This window comes from Geotrypetes seraphini, chromosome 9 (genome assembly GCF_902459505.1).
Source record: "Geotrypetes seraphini chromosome 9, aGeoSer1.1, whole genome shotgun sequence".
Classification (NCBI taxonomy): domain Eukaryota; kingdom Metazoa; phylum Chordata; class Amphibia; order Gymnophiona; family Dermophiidae; genus Geotrypetes; species Geotrypetes seraphini.
Window position 1 is genome coordinate 33,730,097 of NC_047092.1, and position 21,776 is coordinate 33,751,872.

At 43.6% G+C, this 21,776-nt stretch overlaps 1 protein-coding gene across 2 annotated transcripts in view; it reads right to left on the reverse strand.

Moving 5' to 3' along the window:
- Nucleotides 1–21,776, reverse strand: part of COG5 (component of oligomeric golgi complex 5) — a 342,545-nt gene that overhangs the window by 287,457 nt on the left and 33,312 nt on the right. For both annotated transcript variants that reach the window (XM_033957896.1, XM_033957897.1), the window contains exons 4-5: nucleotides 16,798–16,852; nucleotides 9,967–10,036 (exon numbers count right to left, since the gene is read on the reverse strand). In XM_033957896.1, coding sequence (XP_033813787.1) covers nucleotides 9,967–10,036; nucleotides 16,798–16,852 — 125 coding nt within the window. The remainder of the gene's footprint in view (nucleotides 1–9,966; nucleotides 10,037–16,797; nucleotides 16,853–21,776) is intronic.

Here is a 21,776-nt window from a genome sequence, read left to right on the forward strand (position 1 = left end):
CAATTATAATGATAAACACCACAAAAATTGCCATTCTAATAATGTCATAATAATTAAATATTATAACATTAAGGACATTGTTTGGAAGTCTAACTCTCATCTAAAACCCGATTCTCTAAAGGATGTCTCAAAATTTGGATGTTTAAACAGTGCTGAGCGTTGCTGAGCGCAATTCTACAAAGGACACCTATCTTGGACGTCCAAACTGCGCCTAACTTTAGACGCGCTTTGCAGAATCAGGGCCTAAATGTCCATTTTGATGGGCCATTTACAAGTTTGTGCAAGCAGTGGATGTAGTAACCTGAGTTAGCAGGGCAAGCCCAACAAGCTTAACTGCACCATGCACTTTCATACCTCTAGCTCATTTGCATATTACATAAATATGATGCCAAATATGCCCTTTTTTACCACTGCATGTATACACATGTGAATAATGCATGCATTTAAGACCCAACTTCTGACCAAAGCAAGGTCAGGTCAAATATGAAACAGAATGGCTTCTGCAGCAAAAAAAAAAGGTGTTCTTTCAAGTAATACAAAAATTTTTTTAAAAAATTGGACAATGTACAGTTGAGATATTTGCACCCAAAACATAGCCAAAATTTGAATAAAGCACTAATATAATTTCTTTGTGTAATTTGTCACCACCACTGTAGCCCAGGAGAGGGCTCAATATCACTCACAGTGGTAACCACAATAAAGCACTCTGACGTGTGACCCGAAATGGAGCCACCCTGCAGGACCGGATTCCAAATGTTTGCAGGCTGAGGCCCAGTCCACCTGCATGGCTTCAGGAAAATCAGGAGCACCCTCGGTCAGACTTTCTTCACATTCCATGGGTTGTTCTTCTGGAATCAGTAGCTCCTCAGCTTGTCCAGCCTCTAACAGCTCCATGGGTGTAGGTTGGTTGCTCCTGCTTGGCCCAGGGGACTCCCTAGGGAGAAAAGGTTTAAACCTTCTCCCTAGCTGGCCTCCCTGTCTGTTCTCCACTGCTGGTTTAAGTACTCTGGGGCCACGCCCTACTTTAATCGAGTCAGCAGTGTTCCTGGGACCTCTTGGGCTCCCCGGGTGGTGACTCGGGGATAGATCACCTACCTCTTCCTCAAACACCTCAGGCTCCCTCTGGTGGTCACAGGGTAAATTAGCATTCTCAGGAACCATATGCCCCTTCCTGATTCCACCCCGGGCTTTCCTTTTTACATTTTCCCCTGCCCTAACTGGGACCTTGGCAGGGAGAATACCTGGCTGGTCACAAATTATATCTTTGCTTCCAATTGGCTTCAAAGCTTCATAATGCAAATCCTATATGAATGTCATGTGCCATGACTGCTAGAACAGTTATGACTTGAATTGAAATACAGGTCAAGAGCAATGAAGGAGTCAAAGTGGGCATTAAATTTATTTTCTAACATTTTTTGCCTATTTTGCTGGCTCATAACAGGCGAGGTAAATTAATATTACATTCTAAACTTTGCACATTCCCCTCCTTTTAATAAACCGCGATACCAGTTATTAGCGCAGCAAGCCATGAACACTATGCGCTGCTTCTGAGGCTCTTAGAGTTCCTAAGAGCATCAGGAGCAGTGCAGAGCATTCTGCATGGCTCCCTGCGCTAATAACTGCTATCACGGTTTAGTAAAATGGGGGAGGGGTAAGTTAGTAGTAGGAGTTGTATTCATCCCCAAAATTTCAATTCTCTTGGAGGCTTTGTTAGGCTGTAGTGGCTAGAAAAAGTTGCCATTTTGAGTTACGCAATGTACAGTATACTGACAACAACCTATATTCAACAGCCTCTAGGTCTGAAACCAACAGAGATCCAGCTGAAAAAATTTACATGGCTTCATTTGAGGCTATAGGAAACATCCAAACAAAATTTTATTCAATTTGGAGGAGGATGAGTGGGGATGAATTTTAATATTGGACCACTTGACATGGAATGACCCAAATGATAATCTCTGCTAGAAAAATATTTCTTAACTGTGCAGATAAAGCATCAAGATGATAAAACCAGTAGATAATTCCTTCTCTGTTTGTCTTGAAGAATCTCAGAGATATGATCTACAGAATCCTCTGGTTGGTAAAAATTTCACAGAGTCAATCTGAAAAAAAAAAAATATATATATATATCAGGTGTCTAGTTTCAGAATAACTAACAGACTCCATTTGATTCAGAGAAGTTCTCAGTGTTTGAGCAAGAGCAATCTGGGGTGAAGTAAGAAGAGACTTCTGTGAAGCATCCTTAGCTTGTGCTTGGCAGAATGACAAAATAATTTTTGAAAACAGAAATCATGCTAGTTTGAGCAGATGCTATGTTATGAGTAGGAAGAGATGATTCATTTGTTTCAGTTACTACTGTAGAATCTTTGGTGATGTCTTCCTCTGCTTCTTTGCTGGTAACTGAGTGCAATTTAGATGCTAAATATCTTAAATCTTTGAAAAGAGAAGGTTTCTCTATTACAAAAGCATCCTAATCCTTCCAAGCTTGTCTGTACTACTGTCACTGAAGCCACATGCATTGCAAGCATCTGGTCGACTATTCTGTTTGAAATTTGTGCAGAAAGCACAGTATTCAACATTTGTTTCTAACCTTCAGCATGGAGTATCAGTGCTGGAACCTTCAAAAACAAATTGTTGGCATGGAGCTTTTGCATCCAACCTTTGTGCTTATACTCCTTCAAGAAAGATTTGTACCAAAATATCTGCGCTCATGTAGCTTTCCACAAACTGTTTTCAGTGCCATGGCACTTAAATGTGGCACCAATTTTTAAGTGCTCCACAAGATTACCTTGTATTGAAAATATTGTTGGGCAACTTGAAATCTGAGCAATTTCCTGTGAGCTGGATGACTAGGGATATGTGTATAAGCCTCTTTTAGATCCAGAGAGCATAGCCAATCGTTCCAATTCAAGAGTAGACTTAAATTTGCCAAGGACAACATGCAAAACTTTTCCTTTTCTAAGAACTTGTTCAGGCCTCTGAGATACAAAATTGGACGTAGACCTCCCGTCTTCTTTGGGATAAGAAAATACCGAGAGTAAAACCCCCGGTTCTTTTGAGCAGGAGGGATGGTCTCTATTGCATTTAGAAGAAATAGAGATTCTATTTCCCAAAGCAGAAGGGATGACTGATGAGGGTTGAAAGAAGACTCTCTTGGAGGGTGGTATAGTGATGAAATGAAGTGATTAACCCTCTCGAATGACCTTTAGAACCCAGAGATCTGGAGTAATCAACTGCCAACATTGAATGGTAAAATTGGAGCAGACCTCCGAATGGCTAAGGAAGAGGCTGAGAGAGGGAAACAGCAGCTATGCTCTTCATGAGTCCGTCAAATACACTGTGCTGGCTTTTGAGGAGCTGCTGGTTGAGCCTTCTGAGGACGCTGTTGCTTTTGTTTTTTCTGCTGAGTCGGATGAGAGATCTCAGGTTTGGCAGAAAAACGTCTCTGATATGACGAGGGTTTAAATTACTGAGAAAATGAAGGAGGTTTAGACTTGAATTCTTTTCATGGTCAGTGAGTTTTTGTGTGGCTACCTCAATGGAATCACCAAAAAGCTCTTCCCCTAAGCAGAGAATATTAGCTAATCTGTCTTGAAGTTTAATATCCATATTTGAGATTCTGAGCCATGCAAGACATCTCATTGCCACTGACATGCTGAAGCTCTAGATCAGGGATCTCAAAGTCCCTCCTTGAGGACCGCAATCCAGTCGGGTTTTCAGGATTTCCCCAATTAATATGCATTGAAAGCAGTGCATGCACATAGATCTCATGCATGTTCATTGGGGAAATTCTGAAACCTGACTGGACTGCGGCCCTCAAGGAGGGACTTTGAAACCCCTGCTCTAGATGATAACTCAAAAAAGTCATAAGCCGATGTGGCCAAATACTTTCATGCTTAGGAAAGAGTGCGAAAGTTATTGTGAAATTCCTGAAGGTGTTATACAGGAATATATGTGCAGCTTCCCAATCAGTGTCACAGGTCATTGAAGCATCGAGTCCCTTTATGCAGACCAAGCAGCGACACCCACCATTGCAGCTTGTGTCATCTTTTGAGGTGTGCATCCTCGTTGAGGTCATCCTTTTCGAGGCAAGCTGCTGCACGTTTGTACTATGTAGCAAAGAACACTTCTCTCATTAGCCAATATTATAGACTTATAGGTAAGCTTTACATAGGATTAGCTCAGAGACATGGAGGGGTACTACAGAGGGTGAAAACCAAGGGTTATGGGTGAATGGCCTATTTTTTTTCTCTGCTACATATATCTAGCTCCATTAACAAAGACCTACCACACTGATTAAAAATAAGGAGATTAAGTCAAAAAAGTGCTTCATAATAACAATAACTTTTTGAAGAACAGACTCAGCTGAAAATACATTTCTTCTTACATAGATTTCTACGTTAGTATACATAAGCCATGCTGAGCTGGTTTGCAGATAAATTTCAAGGTCACTTACCAAGACTATGCTGAAAAGATGGTGAGATTAGAGTAACTAAAGGTGACCTAAAAAATTATGCTTTGCTTTTCTTCCTTGCCTCCTCAGAGACTTGGAGGAGGCAAGGACATTAAGCATAAAAAAGCTAAGCACTAAATCAGAATTAATTCTTGAATATAAAGTAAACTGATGTTGAATGAAAGATACATGAGATAATTATTAGCTAGTTAGAAAACTTAAAATGATTCTGTGCACTCTGCCTCTGATACAATTTAAATATCTTCAAATTCATTTTTGAATGTGTACTTTCAATAAAATACAGAATTTTAGAAACCTCCTATTTTGAATAAAATGTGAACTCTCAACCCAATAATGAATGCATTTATCTAAACAAAGAGGGAAAAGAATGTGAATGAAGCATGGATTATGGAATTCTTTCCAACTCTTTTAGTGCATGTATTGTACATATGCACCTGCAAGTGCATGGATATACACACATACTTGTATCTGTATTGCCTGTAAATCTGTCTCTCTGATCTGAAGAGAGCAGAGGTAGGGTGGTTTGAATGAAGCACTTCGTATTCTGCTGGCTTGGACGGAATAATAAAATGAAAAAGAATGATCACGAGTGGACTGACAGAGATCTGGGCCCCCAGGCAATAAGGGTCATGCCCCTCCCCCTCATATCCCATCCAACAGAAATTACTGGTTTTGTATCTGTTGCAATATTTCTAAACTCATTCTAGACTAAAACCTCATGTATATACAAAGTCATTAAATCATTTTAGCAGTATATTTGCTGTATAAATTTGATAAGATTTGCTTCTTGTTTTGTTTTCTAAATACTGCCGAGGCTCTAGAACAATGGTTTTCAAATTTTGTTCATTTGGGAACCTCGGAGACATTTGGTCTGACAGTATACTATATCAGATTTTATGAGCCAAATGTAAACACGCTCTGCATCCACAAAACTCCAGCCTCCCCTTAACAACAGATACAGAACTAGGAACTTTCTTCATGGAACTCATCGAACAAAAGCTATTCACTGATTTCATGTCATCTGAGCAATAGTAACAAATCTTTCCAATACCAGGTACATGATGGAATAATACAAAACCTGGAAAATATATATATATATATATACACACACACACACGTAGCAAACGTCATACAACAGTAGCAGCAATCCTATAATTCAAAGAATAAAAGCGTGTGTGGTGTGTGTCTTCGTGTGTGTGTTCGTGAGTCTTTGTGTGTCTTCGTGTCTGTCTTCGTGTGTGTGTGTGTCTTCGTGTGAGTGTGTGAGTGCGTCTTTGTGTGAGTGTTCGTCTGTCTTCGTGTGTGTGTGTGTCTTCGTGTGTGTGTGTGTGTCTTCGTGTGTGTGTGTGTCTTCGTGTGTGTGTGTGTCTTCGTGTGTGTGTGTGTGTCTTCGTGTGTGTGTGTGTCTTCATGTGTGTGTGTGTGTCTTCGTGTGTGTGTGTGTCTTCGTGTGTGTGTGTGTCTTCGTGTGTGTGTGTGTGTCTTCATGTGTGTGTGTGTGTCTTCGTGTGTGTGTGTGTCTTCGTGTGTGTGTGTGTCTTCGTGTGTGTGTGTGTGTCTTCATGTGTGTGTGTGTGTCTTCGTGTGTGTGTGTGTGTGTGTCTTCGTGTGTGTGTGTCTTCGTGTGTGTGTGTGTGTCTTCATGTGTGTGTGTGTGTCTTCGTGTGTGTGTGTCTTCGTGTGTGTGTGTGTGTCTTCATGTGTGTGTGTGTGTCTTCGTGTGTGTGTGTGTGTCTTCGTGTGTGTGTGTCTTCGTGTTTGTGTGTCTTCGTGTGTGTGTGTCTTCGTGTGTGTGTTCGTCTGTCTTCGTGTGTGTGTTCGTCTGTCTTCGTGTGTGTGTGTGTGTCTTCGTGTGTGTGTGTGTGTCTTCGTGTGTGTGTGTGTGTGTGTCTTCGTGTGTGTGTGTGTCTTCGTGAGTGCGTGTGTGTCTTCGTGTGTGTGTGTGTGTCTTCGTGTGTGTATGTCTTCGTGTGTGTGTGTGTGTCTTCGTGTGTGTGTGTCTTCGTGTGTGTGTGTGTCTGTGTCTTCGTGTGTGTGTGTCTGTGTCTTCGTGTGTGTGTGTGTCTGTGTCTTCGTGTGTGTGTGTGTGTGTCTTCGTGTGTGTGTGTGTGTGTGTGTGTGTCTTCGTGTGTGTGTGTGTCTTCGTGTGTGTGTGTGTGTCTTCGTGTGTGTGCGTGTGTGTCTTCGTGTGTGTGCGTGTGTGTCTTCGTGTGTGTGCGTGTGTGTGTGTCTTCGTGTGTTTGTGTCTTCGTGTGTGTGTCTGTGTCTTCGTGTGTGTGTGTGTGTCTGTGTCTTCGTGTGTGTGTGTGTCTTCGTGTGTGTGTGTCTTCGTGTGTGTGTGTGTGTCTTTGTGTGTGTCTCCGTGTGTGTGTGCGTGTGTCTCCGTGTGTGTGCGTGTGTGTGTGTGTGTCTGCGTATGTGTGTGTGTCTGTGTGTGTGTCTTCGTGTGTGTGTGTCTTCGTGTGTGTGTATCTTCGTGTGTGTGTGTGTGTCTTAGTGTGTGTGTGTGTCTGTGTCTTCGTGTGTGTGTCTGTGTCTTCGTGTGTGTGTGTCTGTGTCTTCGTGTGTGTGTGTCTGTGTCTTCGTGTGTGTGTGTCTGTGTCTTCGTGTGTGTGTGTGTGTCTGTGTCTTCGTGTGTGTGTGTGTCTGTGTCTTCGTGTGTGTGTGTGTCTGTGTCTTCGTGTGTGTGTGTGTGTCTGTGTCTTCGTGTGTGTGTGTGTGTCTGTGTCTTCGTGTGTGTGTGTGTGTGTGTGTGTCTGTGTCTTCGTGTGTGTGTGTGTGTCTGTCTGTGTCTTCGTGTGTGTGTATGTGTGTCTCCGTGTGTGTGTGTGTGTGTCTCCGTGTGTGTGTGTGTGTGTGTGTCTCCGTGTGTGTGTGTGTGTGTCTCCGTGTGTGTGTGTGTGTGTGTGTCTCCGTGTGTGTGTGTGTGTGTCTCCGTGTGTGTGTGTGTCTGTGTCTTCGTGTGTGTGTGTGTGTGTCTATGTCTTCGTGTGTGTGTGTGTGTCTGTGTCTTCGTGTGTGTGTGTCTCAGTGTGTGTGTGTGTGTCTCCGTGTGTGTGTGTGTCTGTGTCTTCGTGTGTGTGTGTGTGTCTGTGTCTTCGTGTGTGTGTGTGTGTGTCTGTGTCTTCGTGTGTGTGTGTGTGTGTCTGTGTCTTCGTGTGTGTGTGTGTGTCTGTGTCTTCGTGTGTGTGTGTGTGTGTCTGTGTCTTCGTGTGTGTGTGTGTGTGTCTGTGTCTTCGTGTGTGTGTGTGTGTCTGTGTCTTCGTGTGTGTGTGTGTGTCTGTGTCTTCGTGTGTGTGTCTCAGTGTGTGTGTGTGTGTGTGTCTCCGTGTGTGTGTGTGTGTCTCCTTGTGTGTGTGTGTGTGTCTCCTTGTGTGTATGTGTGTGTCTGTGTCTTCGTGTGTGTGTGTCTGTGTCTTCGTGTGTGTGTGTGTGTGTGTCTGTGTCTTCGTGTGTGTGTGTGTGTGTGTCTCCGTGTGTGTGTGTCTCATTGTGTGTGTGTGTGTGTCTTCGTGTGTGTGTGTGTGTCTTCGTGTGTGTGTGTGTGTGTCTTCGTGTGTGTGTGTGTGTGTCTTCGTGTGTGTGTGTGTCTTCGTGTGTGTGTGTCTTCGTGTGTGTGTGTGTCTTCGTGTGTGTGTGTGTCTTCGTGTGTGTGTGTCTTCGTGTGTGTGTGTCTTCGTGTGTGTGTGTCTTCGTGTGTGTGTGTCTTCGTGTGTGTGTGTGCGTGTCTTCGTGTGTGTGTGTGTGCGTGTGTGTGTGTCTTCGTGTGTGTGTGTGTCTTCGTGTGTGTGTGTGTCTTCGTGTGTGTGTGTGTCTTCGTGCGTGTGTCTTCGTGCGTGTGTGTCTTCGTGCGTGTGTGTCTTCGTGCGTGTGTGTCTGTGTCTTCGTGTGTGTGTGTGTGTGTCTGTGTCTTCGTGTGTGTGTGTGTGTGTGTCTCCGTGTGTGTGTGTGTGTGTGTCTCCGTGTGTGTGTGTGTGTCTCATTGTGTGTGTGTGTGTGTCTTCGTGTGTGTGTGTGTGTGTGTCTGTGTCTTCGTGTGTGTGTGTCTGTGTCTTCGTGTGTGTGTGTGTGTGTGTCTGTGTCTTCGTGTGTGTGTGTGTGTGTGTCTCCGTGTGTGTGTGTGTGTCTCATTGTGTGTGTGTGTGTGTCTTCGTGTGTGTGTGTGTGTCTCATTGTGTGTGTGTGTGTGTCTTCGTGTGTGTGTGTGTGTCTTCGTGTGTGTGTGTGTGTGTCTTCGTGTGTGTGTGTGTGTCTTCGTGTGTGTGTGTGTCTTCGTGTGTGTGTGTCTTCGTGTGTGTGTGTGTCTTCGTGTGTGTGTGTGTCTTCGTGTGTGTGTGTCTTCGTGTGTGTGTGTCTTCGTGTGTGTGTGTGCGTGTCTTCGTGTGTGTGTGTGTGCGTGTGTGTGTGTCTTCGTGTGTTTGTGTCTTCGTGTGTGTGTGTGTCTTCGTGCGTGTGTCTTCGTGCGTGTGTGTCTTCGTGCGTGTGTGTCTTCGTGCGTGTGTGTCTTCGTGCGTGTGTGTCTTCGTGTGTGCGTGTGTGTCTTTGTGTGTGCGTGTGTCTTTGTGTGTGCGTGTATGTGTCTTCGTGTGTGTGTGTGTGTCTTCGTGTGTGTGTCTTCGTGTGTGTGTGTCTTCGTGTGTGTGTGTGTGTCTTCGTGTGTGTGTGTGTCTTCGTGTGTGTGTGTGTCTTCGTGTGTGTGTGTGTCTTCGTGTGTGTGTGTCTTCATGTGTGTGTGTCTTCATGTGTGTGTGTCTTCGTGTGTGTGTGTCTTCATGTGTGTGTGTCTTCGTGTGTGTGTGTGTCTTCGTGTGTGTGTGTGTTTGTCTTCGTGTCTTCGTGTGTGTGTGTCTTCGTGTGTGTGTGTGTGTGTCTTCGTGTGTGTGTGTGTGTGTCTTCGTGTGTGTGTGTGTGTCTTCGTGTGTGTGTGTGTATGTCTTCGTGTGTGTGTGTGTATGTCTTCGTGTGTGTGTGTGTGTGTCTTCGTGTGTGTGTGTGTGTGTCTTCGTGTGTGTGTGTGTGTGTCTTCGTGTGTGTGTGTGTGTGTCTTCGTGTGTGTGTGTGTCTTCGTGTGTGTGTGTGTCTTCGTGTGTGTGTGTGTCTTCGTGTGTGTGTGTGTCTTCGTGTGTGTGTGTGTGTGTGTCTTCGTGTGTGTGTGTGTGTGTGTTCTGAATATTGTACTTTACTAGCTGTGTGTTAATCAGCTCAGTAAATCCAGACATACAATGCTGGTGCCTAGATATGGTCCAGTGTTTAATTTTCAGATTTAATGCTGACAGTGGTCAGCAAAACACTGATCCCCACCAGCTGAATATCAGGCCCTAAATCTATGATGGGGATCCAACAAGTGAAGGTTTGCTCAAGGCCCAATAATGTTAATCCAGCTCTGTTTTCCAAGAAATATCCATATTTCTTCCAGTATAAGTGATCTATGGGATAACATAATTTAACTGACAGACAGTCTATAAAAGAAAGAAACAAATGAATACATGACATACCTGTAGTCTTGCTAGCTGTGCAGTACGAGACACTATTTTATTATACGGATCAACAATCTTTGCTCTAATTCTAGTGAAGGGAACAAAAAAAGAACAGGACAAAGAATATGAAATCTCTCTAATAGCACTGCTCAAATAAGAACATAAAAACTAAGACAAGCTATGCTGAGTCAGACCAAGGTCAATTGAGCACAGCATAGAGGAGAAGTTGCCTAGTGGAAGTCAAGGCTCTAATTCTGCTTTTCCTGACTCTCTTTGTGACCTTGGGCAAGTGACTTCACCATCCATTGCCTCTGGTACAACTTAGATCCTAAACACAACTGCAAGAGAAATAACACATGAACCTGATTGTATCTCTTCTTGAGCTCAGATGAGAAAAGGCAATTATTTAAACCTGAAATTCCAAAATCAAATTTCAGGGAAAATGGATCATAAATGTAGATTCAGCAATAGACAGCTGACTGAGTGGAGTGGAATTATGCATGTTTAAGTAACAGGATAACTTATAAGCTCTTCCCTAAAGGGCACAGCTCAAAGTTTGTTCTTTAGCTATGTATGACTTTCAACATGTAAGATTTTAACAATTAAAATGCACATATTATACTACAGACGATCCAAAATGAACAGAGCTGAATTGCGTTTTAATACTTTATGGACCAGCTAGATTTAACCGCAGCTTTTGATAAAATCTCTCACCTGAAACTTCTCCAGAGACTTAGGGCTCCTTTTAATAAGGTGCGCTAGCGTTTTTAGCGCACACAGCAGATTAGCGCACGCTAACCCCGCGGTTAGAACTAACGCCAGCTCAATGCTGGCGTTAGCGTCTAGCATGCGCGGCATTGTAGTGCGCACTATTCCGCGCGTTAATGCCCTAACGCAGCTTAGTAAAAGGAGCCCTTAGAGAGTTTGGTTTGAATTCCACAGTTCTGCACACTTCTTACTTCACTAACCGATCCTGTTTGGTTTATTGGAACAATGATCTACCAGCAAATCTGTTGTCAGGTGTTCTGCAAGGATCTTTATTATCATCAACTCTCTTTAACTTGTATCTGGTTCCTTTAGTGAAATTACCAGAGTCATGGAACATCAAATTACATCTGTGGGTAACAACCAAGAAGAAGTGCTCTCTGACTTTAATAGCAAACTGACTGATCTTAACATCTGGCTTGCAGACAATAGCTTAATTGCTAAAGCAGAAAAATCATCCACCATGTGGCTATCATTCAGCCATTCTGCACTACGTAAATTTCCTGAACTAGCCAACAAACCCACCCAACTCAAGCACAAACGCTTCACTCCGCAAATAAGCCCTGTAGTAAAAATGTGCTTCTACCATCTAAGATTATTGCAGCAACTAAAACCTGTGCTCTCTGTAAATAATCTGACAAACCCATGCTCATGCTTTTATTACTAGTCGCTTAGATTACTGTAACATGTTATTTCTAGAGTCAAGCATAGCCAATCTATCACACCTACAGCTAATTCTAAACACTGCAGCTAGATTCCTAATAGGTGCACTAATAGGTGACCATGTTACTCCAATTCTGTTTAAGCTGCACTGGCTGCCTATAATTAAGTGGATTGAATTCAAGCTACTTTGCTCAGTTTTCAAAGCCTGGCATCTTTTACTTCCCGATTATCTACATAAAAAACTAATCAAATATCAACCCAGTAGAACTCTTAAGATCATCTTTCCATGACCAATTTGAAATCCCAGGTCGTAGAGTAATTAAACTTCAAGCAACAAGGAAAAAGCCTTCTCATATGCGGGTCCCTGCCTTTGGAATTACATGCTTTATGACTTCTTCAAGGGAATATCTTATTCCTCCCTTCTGGAAACTATTGAAACCTATTCTCTTTCATCTTCACTAAGGATCCATCCAAAGTCCATTAATGAACGTCTCTAGCTAAATACTGTATCTAGCACTAGCCTTCCTTGGATGATAAATTGAGGCATTTGTTCTGTCTATTGGGCCGGAATGAAACTCAGAACTATAAACTGTCTAGAGTTTATTTTAGTTTAATTTTTAATCTTTCTCATTTTCTTGTTATTGATATTTATAAATTTAGATTCTTAGTTTAACTATTGTATCTTTTCTTATAATGTAACTATAATATTCATTTTCTTGGATCTTGGGGAGGGTTCTCTTTGCTTTCAATGTTCTTTACATTCCATGGGGTACCGTATTTTCACGTAGATAACGCGCACCCGTGTAAAACGCGCACATGGGTATAGCGCGCAAAAAACACAAATTTATGTACAGAAATTTTTATATACCGCGCACACCCGTATACCGCGCATGCTGCCTGACTCTCTCGTCGCCGCCCGACTCTCCTTTCGCCCGCCCCGACTCTCCTCTGGCCACCTCGACTCTCCTTTCGCCCGCCCCGACTCTCCTCTCCCCTTTGAAGTCCTGTCCACACCCTGAAAGCCTGATGCCCCCCCCGACGTCCGATTCACTCCACCCCCGCCACAGGACCGATCGCACCCCCACCCCGAAGGACCGCTCGCACGCACCTGCACCCCCACCCCGAAGGACCGCTCGCACGTACTCCCACCCACACCCCTACCCTGAAGGACCGCTCGCACCCCCACAGCCTCCCGACACCCCCCCCATCATGTAGAAGCTCCTACCGGTGTCCTGCTGCTTCCTCTTGGCGGTCCCGACTCCCCGACACGATCGGGGTAAGAGGGAGCTCAAGCCCTCTTGCCCCAGCCAACCGCGGCACCCCCGATGCGATCAGTGCAAGAGGGAGCTCAAGCCCTCTTGCCCCCCGACTCTCCGACACGATCGGGGCAAAAGGGAGCCCAAGCCCTCTTGCCCCGCCGACTCCCCAACTCCTCGACAATATCGGGCCAGGAGGGAGGCCAAGTCCTCCTGGCCCTGGCGACCCCCCCCCCGCTAGTTGTTCGGGCCAGGAGGGAGCCCAAACCCTCCTGGCCACGGCGACCCCCTACCCCCACCCCGCACTACATTATGGGCAGGAGGGATCCCAGGCCCTCCTGCCCTCGACGCAAACCCCCCTCCCCCCAACGACCGCCCCCCCAATAACCTCCGACCGCCCCCCCAGCCGACCCGCGACCCCCCTGGCCGGATTGGCCCATCCGTCCCAAAGCTCCGCCTACTGGTGGGGCCTAAGGCGCCTAGGCCAATCAGAATAGGCCCGGGAGCCTTAGGTCCCTCCTGGGGGCGGGGCCTTGGGCACATGGTCGGGTTGGGCCCATGTGCCTCAGGCCCCGCCCCCAGGTGGGACTTAAGGCTTCCGGGCCTATTCTGATAGGCCCAAGCGCCTTAGGCCCCACCAGTAGGCGGAGCTTTGTGACGGATGGGCCAATCCGGCCTCATTCCGTCGTTGGCTGCCTGCCGGACAGGCGAGTTTGACTCCCGTCTGTCCGGCCAACTACACAAAGGTACGGGGAAGGGGGGTGGGGGTGTCGTGGGGGTCGGCCAGGAGGGTCACGGGTCGGCTGGGGGGGCGGTCGGAGGTTCTTGGGGGGGGCGGTCGTTGGGGGGAGGGGGGTTTGCATCAAGGGCAGGAGGGCCTGGGATCCCTCCTGCCCGTAATGTAGTGCGGGGTGGGGGTAGGGGGTCGCCTTGGCCAGGAGGGTTTGGGCTCCCTCCTGGCCCGAACAACTAATGGGGGGGGGTCGCCAGGGCCAGGAGGACTTGGGCTCCCTCCTGGCCCGATATTGTCGGGGAGGTGGGGAGTCGGCGGGGCAAGAGGGCTTGAGCTCCCTTTTGCCCCGATCGTGTCGGGGAGTCGGGGGGCAAGAGGGCTTGAGCTCCCTCTTGCCCCGATCGTGTCGGGTGTCGGGACCGCCAAGAGGAAGCAGCAGGACACCGGTAGGAGCTTTTACATGATGGGAGGGGGGTCGGGAGGCTGTGGGGGTGCGAGCGGTCCTTCAGGGTGGGGGTGCGGGTGCAGGTGGGAGTGCGTGCGAGCGGTCCTTCGGGGTGGGGGTGCGGGTGCGTGCGAGCGGTCCTTCGGGGTGGGGGTGCGAGCGGTCCTGCGGTGAGGGTGAATCGGACGTCGGGGGGGGGGAACTATGTAAAAAAAAATTTGTACAACGCGCTCACGCATATACCGCGCAAGGTTATGCACGGTTTGTAAAAACACGTATAACGCGCGCGTTATATGCGTGAAAATATGGTACTTTCTTTTCCTCCCTCTTATTATATATCTCCATAATGTTAGTGATGTCTTCTCTTGTATGCTTAATTAGATTGTGAACCCGTTCAGTACAGAGTAACTCAATGCCTATATTTAGTATTGTAACCTGCTTACCCTTTTCCTATCGTAATAAATTTTACGTTACACTGGTTCCAATCGTAATTATTTTAGCAAAGTTTTGTATTATTCACCGTTATCATTTACGACTATTGTAAACATAATGTAAATAAGTCATAAATCTGTAAATTCAAATATTTTGTGTTCCTGTCGTGTACTGTGGGACATACGATGGCAACGACATTTTTGGAATGTTCTGTCAGCCAGGACACACGATAGGAAAAGGTTAATACCTATGTTCAAGCAGTATATCAAATGCGATAAATCCAATCCAATCCAATCCAATTTAATTTAATAGCAATCATGCAAGACAATATCATGACTCAACACAGGCCATGTTTCGGCTGAAAAGCCTTTGCTTTTGAAGTCTTAGAGTCTGTGATAAAAATTATAATCAATTGTTAAGCATTCTAATACGATCTACAAGTGCACTGATCTATTTGTTGTTACATTAATCTTCCTTTACTGGCAATATTATTTTTAGATGCTACAGGTTTTTTTTTTACCTCTCAACTGTGTATGGAGTTGTTATATTATTTCAGTGTTTTATTTCTACATGTGAATTGGCTCAGCTTATGAAGTGTTTTTAGTTGGGGGTTTTTTTAATACTTACCTTTTATGTATTTTATGTTTAATGATTGATTATAATTTTTATCACAGACTCAGAGGCAAGCTTTTCAGTCGAATCAAGGCCCCTGCCAAGTCAAGTCATGATATTGTCTTGCATAATTGCTATTAAATTCCCATTGGTTTGAAGACTTGGACTGCTCTGCTCTTTTTGGATTGTCTATTATGTGCATGTAGAAGTTGACATTTCCTATTTTCTGGTGGATTGTCATCTTATACTACACACAATGCCTTATACACATCCAACACAGAGCTCCAAAGATGGGAGAGAAGCATCCTTTTCAAAGACTCCTGTTGGTAACCAGGCATTTCTAGGTGTATTTCAAAATGAGGGAGTGCACTGCAATGGTCCACATTTCCTGTAACCATGGCCTACATTCTAGTCCTGCCCTCTGACTCACTGACTGATAAACTGACATACAAACAGACTGACTGACAGAATCAGCGAATAAAAAAAATAAAAAGGAACCAAACTTTCATGAAGATAAAGCCCAAAAGCCCAAAGGAAAGCCAACCAGGGATGGTATCTTTTGAGCAACCTTTATTGTTGAAAAAATATGTATATGTTGTTCGACCTGACACGGTCCGTGTTTCAGCTCAATGAGCCTACATTAGGGTCAAGACAAGGTCTACAAGAGGACATATACATTAGAATCAGTGAGTCAGTAAGTTACCCAGTCAATGAGTCTGTCAATCAGTGAGTCCATCAGTCAGTTTGACTCAACTGACTGACATAGTCAAATGAGTCAGTGAATGAGTGAGTCATTCAAATAGTGAGCTAATCAGTAAGATGACTGACCGACTCTCACTGACTCACTGCTTGCTTGCTTGCCTGAATGTGATGACACACCCCATCAAAAACATTTGAAGCCTGTTACAAATATCAAAACACATAAAAACCCTCCATTCTAATCACTTCCAAAAACCCACCCACTGAAATTTCCTCTATCCTAAGCGCATCTAACAACTACCCAATCATCCCATTAGCTAAAAATCCAATCAAAAGTCAAACTTTCAACATATCCATGAATGCCATGTAATGATCCTCACTTGGCTGCTCCTTCATGCTAACAAGCTGGTAAAAGCCTCTGGGGAACAGACTAATAAATTCCAAGCTAGTAAGTAATAGTCTGATTGAGCGGCATAAGAAATTTTAAATAAACTTGAAACTTCAACTGATTCATAACATTTCTCTTTTAACTACCTTAAATCAAAAATCTAAGCCAGGGTGTGTGAACTGAGTGAGCTATAAATAAATTCACAACTAGCCTATACCTCCAGGGGGCAAATTTATTCTGTGGCCTCAATAATAGTCATGGCTGCAGAAGGTTTGATAAGTACTCAGCAAGAAGACCATTAAGCTCACACTATGAGATAATTCTGAGGACTTTGAATATGGGATGGACCCTGCTAATTTTCACTCCATTTTGTTGTTCCAAATCTCATGTGGTTTTATTCAAATGAAGTTGTGAACTTTTGCAATTTCAGCTTGTACCTCATTCTAAAAACTATATTGTGAAAAGATGAGTAATAATCAAGCCCCCCCCCCATATGTAATTTAAAATGTAGATACTGTTTAGTGAGGCAGCATGCATCAAGTCTAAAAACTGTGTATCTTCTGCAAAGGTGGTCCTGGACAAAAAGTACCAGCATACTAGTTTCCTCACATATTATGGAAACTAATCCCCATTCCTAAAAGCTAACTCCTACTGGAATGAAAAAAGAGAGAAATATATTTACCAATTATGTTGCTATTTGATTTTATCCAATTGTTATGCAATACAAAGCCAAGTTTGTTTAAATAAACTAATCTTAAATTTTAAAAAAGACTTAGTTTATGCATTTACACATGTTTTAGGAAAAGTCCTTAGATAAGAAATTAACAAGCAAGTAAAAGAGAGAAAAATAAAATACCTGTCAACAGCACTTTGTAAAGCTCCAATTCTTGTCTGCATCATTTGAAGAACACCTGAAATGAATATATGATATTTAGAACCACCAGATTTGCCTCCACATGTTTAAACATCATAACTATACTAGCTATAATATAAAAATAAAATCTTTGCCAGCAGATAAAGACCTGAACAGTCCATCCAGTCTACCCTTTAATTACATGCATTACAATTTCATGATTAAATTGAAGTTTTCCAAGTTTAAGTTTATTAAGTATTTTTGATTTATCGCCAATTCAAAATTCAAGGCGATGTACAGAGAAATAAAAAAATTTTGGTAACACACTTACAATTATTAAATAAAACAGACGATTAACTAAAATACAAATATAACATTACACTTAAAGGGTATTTCAACAAATTAAAATGAAACAAAAGGAAAATTATTTAATGGTTACATTCAGTATTAAAATTATTAGTTCAATTTTAAAATATTTAATTCAGGGGAAAAACAATAGGGAGGGAGACAAAGACATTTGACCTTTTAAATTAAAAATGCGAAAAGAAAAATTAGTCTTTTTTTCTTAGTTATTTCTGGGCCTTAGACCTTAGAAGCCCACCTGGTACTGTCCTTGGCGTCCAACTACTGGAGTTGCCAAAGCTCACTCCAGCCTATCCAAACCATCTCAAACTTTTGTGAGATTCAGACGATTAAAGTCTACCCAGCACTTTCCTCATGTTCCAAATTGCTGGGGCTCCTAAAGCCCTCCCAAACCTATCCAAAACCAAATTGCTAAATGCGGCAAGTCTGCCCAGTACCACCCTTAATACTTCAATTTATAACAACCATATTCTAATACTGTATTGTGTTTACATTGCTATTTTTACTACTGTCACATCTTGTCTATTGCTGGGGGTGGCCACCATTAGTGTCCTACATATATACACCACCTCCACCTTCTAGTTTAAATACCTAGAAACATATTGCCTGAACTTCTCAGCAAGAATTCTTTATCCTGCCATAGTAAGATGCAGCCCATCATTAAAATATAGTCTCTCGTTTTTCATTTATTTCCCTATCCTCCTATGTGCCTAAAGCTTTCTTGATGACATCAGGCTTTGAGCCACCTATTGAAGTTCTCAGAATTTAGTACTCTTTCCTCTCCTTTTCCGTAAGTAGGCAGCACTTCTGAAAAAGCTAGTCTTTACAAAAGGTTTTAACCCCTCCCCCAGCTCCTGAAAAGCTTTCTGTGCTGCAAGTGGGGCTTTGCTGGGTAGGTTATTTGTTCCCAAGTGGATAACATCAGCTTTAGAATTCTTAGTTTCTTCCCTAATTATAGTCAGCATTTGTGTGGTACTCCTAGTAGCTGAGGATCTGGAAGGCATTTCACTATTTTAGGCTCCTTGAAATCCTCTAACAGCAATAATTTTCTGGTTTGAGCCTTTTATTTTTCCTTTGGGGGTGCTTTTCTTCTCAAGTTACCTTCACTGGTTCTAGTTCCATCTCAATTCTTTTTTCTTGATCATCACAATACACTAATGGAGCAAAAGAATTCTGTAGGGGAAACAATTGTGAGGGTGGATGTTTCTGTGTCACATGTCGCGGCCTACCTGAGCCTACTGTGACCCATTTATTCTTAGGTTGTTTATTCTTTGAGACAGTGGTGGTAAATTGGTATGATCCTGTGGAGTGATGAAAGATGCTTTAATTACATCAAATTCCTGCTTTAGTTTACAGAGTTCCTCCTTGATACTAGAACAAATGTAGAACAAAGTGATGATAAACTCAATGAAATAGGTTCTTGCTTGGATAATCTATTTTCCGATAATATTCATATGTTAGTTGATCAATCCCAAACCGTGAACCGACTTTACAGAAGAGTGTCACTTATAGATTTCCATACCTCCCTCATTCCCAGTGGAGTGGAGTGCCCCCTTCAGTTAGATTCAAAGCAATCGATCTCCAGTGGAATAGAATACAAAGAAGGAAGGGTATGAGGAACTTCCTCGCAAATATCATACATATCTGTTCTGCAACTTATTAAAAAAAAACCAAAACAAACAATTAACGAGTATTTATAACATAGCAGCAACAAGCACTAACAGCAAAGGAGTCAGAAGCTGAACAAGTAACTTATACAGGATTTCTTAATGTTTAGCCATCTGTCTAGCAGGAGAAGAATTCCAGTTCTGAATACAGAAATATCTGAGGCAGAAAGCAGGCGAATCAGGAATAATGAGGGCTGTCCATACAGATTCCTGTGAAGATTAGCAGAGAGAATATTATCCAGGTAAGAACCTAATCTTTCATTCTGTTACATATACATAGGAGTCCATACATTAGGTGATGTAACAAAGCAATGGCTTATGTCTAGGGAGAGACAGAGAAGCCTGCTCACAAGATCGAGGACCCAAAAGCAATGGCCTCCGAAGCTGCCATGCCCACTCTGTAAAACCTTGTAAAGGTGTGGAGTGTAGACCAAGTAGCTGCTCTACAAATCTCTGCAAGAGGAACAGCCTGAGACTCTGCCCATGAAGATGCAACACTCCTGGTCAAGTGCATTTTAAAAGAAAGCAGCAGCTGCTTGCCACAGGTGATGCATGCCAACAAAATGGCCATGCAAATCCAACAGGCTATAGAGGCCTTGAACGCCAGTTTGCCCCATCTGAACTGGCTGGCTAGCACAAACAGATGGTCTGAAAAATGAAATTGATTGGTCTTTTCCAGGTAGTGAAGTAAAACTCTTCACACATCCAATTTCTGTAAAATATTATCCTGCTTACCCAAGCCCATGAGTTAAAAAGCAGGCAGATGAACCTCTTGGTTGATGAGGAAATCTGATACAACCTTCGGAAAGAAGGAACAATATGGAGAGCTATCCCAGCCTCCGTGATCTTGAAGAAGGACTCTCTGCAGGAGAAAGCTTGGAATTTCAATTGCTGAGATGATCACCACTAGGAACATCCTTCTTCATAATGAGATCCAAGATGGATGTCTCCTGCAGTTGCTCATATGGAGCCTTACCAAGATGCTAGGATGGAAAAGGGTGATGTAGTGGAGGCTGCAACTGGATCACACCTCTTATGAATGTGGTCACATCTGGATGAACTACCAGCGAAACATTACCTCCTTGTGCTTGGAAGTATGAGAGGACTGACACGTGAACTCTGAGAGATGCTCCTACAAGTCCTTTTTCCTGACTGGCCTGCAAAAAGGGAAGGATAACCAGAATGGGAGCCAATAGTAGCTCCACCTGATCCCTTTCACACCAATGTTGTAAAGCCTTTCAAGCCTTGGCATAGGCCACCATCATTGGAGGTTTTTTAGCCCAGAATAGACTATTTCGTTTCACTTTTCACATATATGGAAAAAAATATCTGCTCATACCTCTATCACAGAATTCATATTTTATAAATCCAGTTAATCTTTTTAATCTTAAAATATGAATTCTGTGAGAGGTAAGAGCCCAGAATAGAGTAGCAATAACTACATCCGAATAGCCTTTGCAAACTAGGGCTGTGCACTCAAGAGCCATGCTGTAAAACCAAAGTGTTCTGGATGCTCCATGGGAACCAATCCCCGACAGAGAAGCCCCAGAAGAACAGGGAGCTTGAAGCCTTTACAACAATGGCTCCCAACATTGTCCTGCAGGTCCACCAGGCCAATAGGGTTTTCAGGCTAGGCCTAATGAATATGCATGGAGCAGATTTGCATGCTTGTCTTTTCCATTATATGCAAATCTCTCCCATGCATATTCATTAGGGCTAGCCTGAAAACCTGATTGGCCTGGTGGACCTCCACTGCTTTAGAAGACATAATAGGTCCACATACCATAGACAGCAAGGTCAGTCTGGGGCAACTTGAATCACCAGCTGTGGATAAATCGCAATCCTGTGAAAGACCTAGTCCACCTTGGGCCAAGGAGAAAAGACATATAGGCGATCCTTGCTCAAGGCTCCAGATGCTCGGGCAGACAACTCGAAGGCATCATAATTTGACTGGAGGAGATGCAAACAGAGTTGAGACAAAGAAGCAAGGACTTCTTGAATTCAAAGTGCATTTGAGTATCCAAATAATTCAAAAACTTTAGTAGTAGAGAAATGAGGAACTCAAAATAAGTAATAAAATGGAAATTATAATTGAGGACTTTAGAGGACATAATAGCATTCTGATAGATGCGACGTCTAAACTTCTCCATAGTTTTACCCTCCCTGCCAGGAGGAAGGGTGGCATAAACCTTGGAAGGATGTGACCTCTTTAATGAAGACTCGACAAGCAGGAATTGATGAGATAACTGCGAGTTGTCAAAGCCTTTGCGATGTACAGTTTTATACCTAGAGTCCAACTTTCCTGGAACAGCTGGTATGGTATAAGGTGTTTCCAGGCATCGACCAAAAGTCTGATTCAAAAGCTTATGAAGAGGAAGCTTAAGTGACTCTTCCGGAGGTTGAGGGAGATGCATGACTTCGAGATACTCCTGAGAGTATTTAGAGCCAGTGTCTAATTGAAGATCCAAGTCCACAGCCATCTGACGAAGGAAAGATGAGAAAGGTAGCTGATCCGCCAATGCTTTGCCTCAAGAAGGACTAGAGGACATCGAGGCAGCTTGAATCGAAGATGAAGCTTCGGCAGGAAAAAAGGTATCAAAGAAACATGGTGACTTGGACGAGGCAATCAAAACCGGGATATCTTCGAGGTCCGGCATTGGAGACCTCGAACGAGGAGTCAGTGGTTTAGTCGAAGTTGGGGTAGATCGAGGCTTAGTTGAAAAAGGTTGTTCTTTAGAAGAAGAACTATGCCTGGAAGGATGCCTCGATAAAGGCCTCGATCGTCGGTGAGAACTGTGCCTGGAAGCAGATCTCGAAGATCGAGGAGACTTCGTCTCTGAGACTGAAGCAGCCAATGCTATCAAAGAATGGATAGGACTGGAGGCTGTAGATCTAAGCTCCAGAGGCTTGATGGAGGAACCTCAATGCACTCCCAAAGACTCTGCTCCTTGT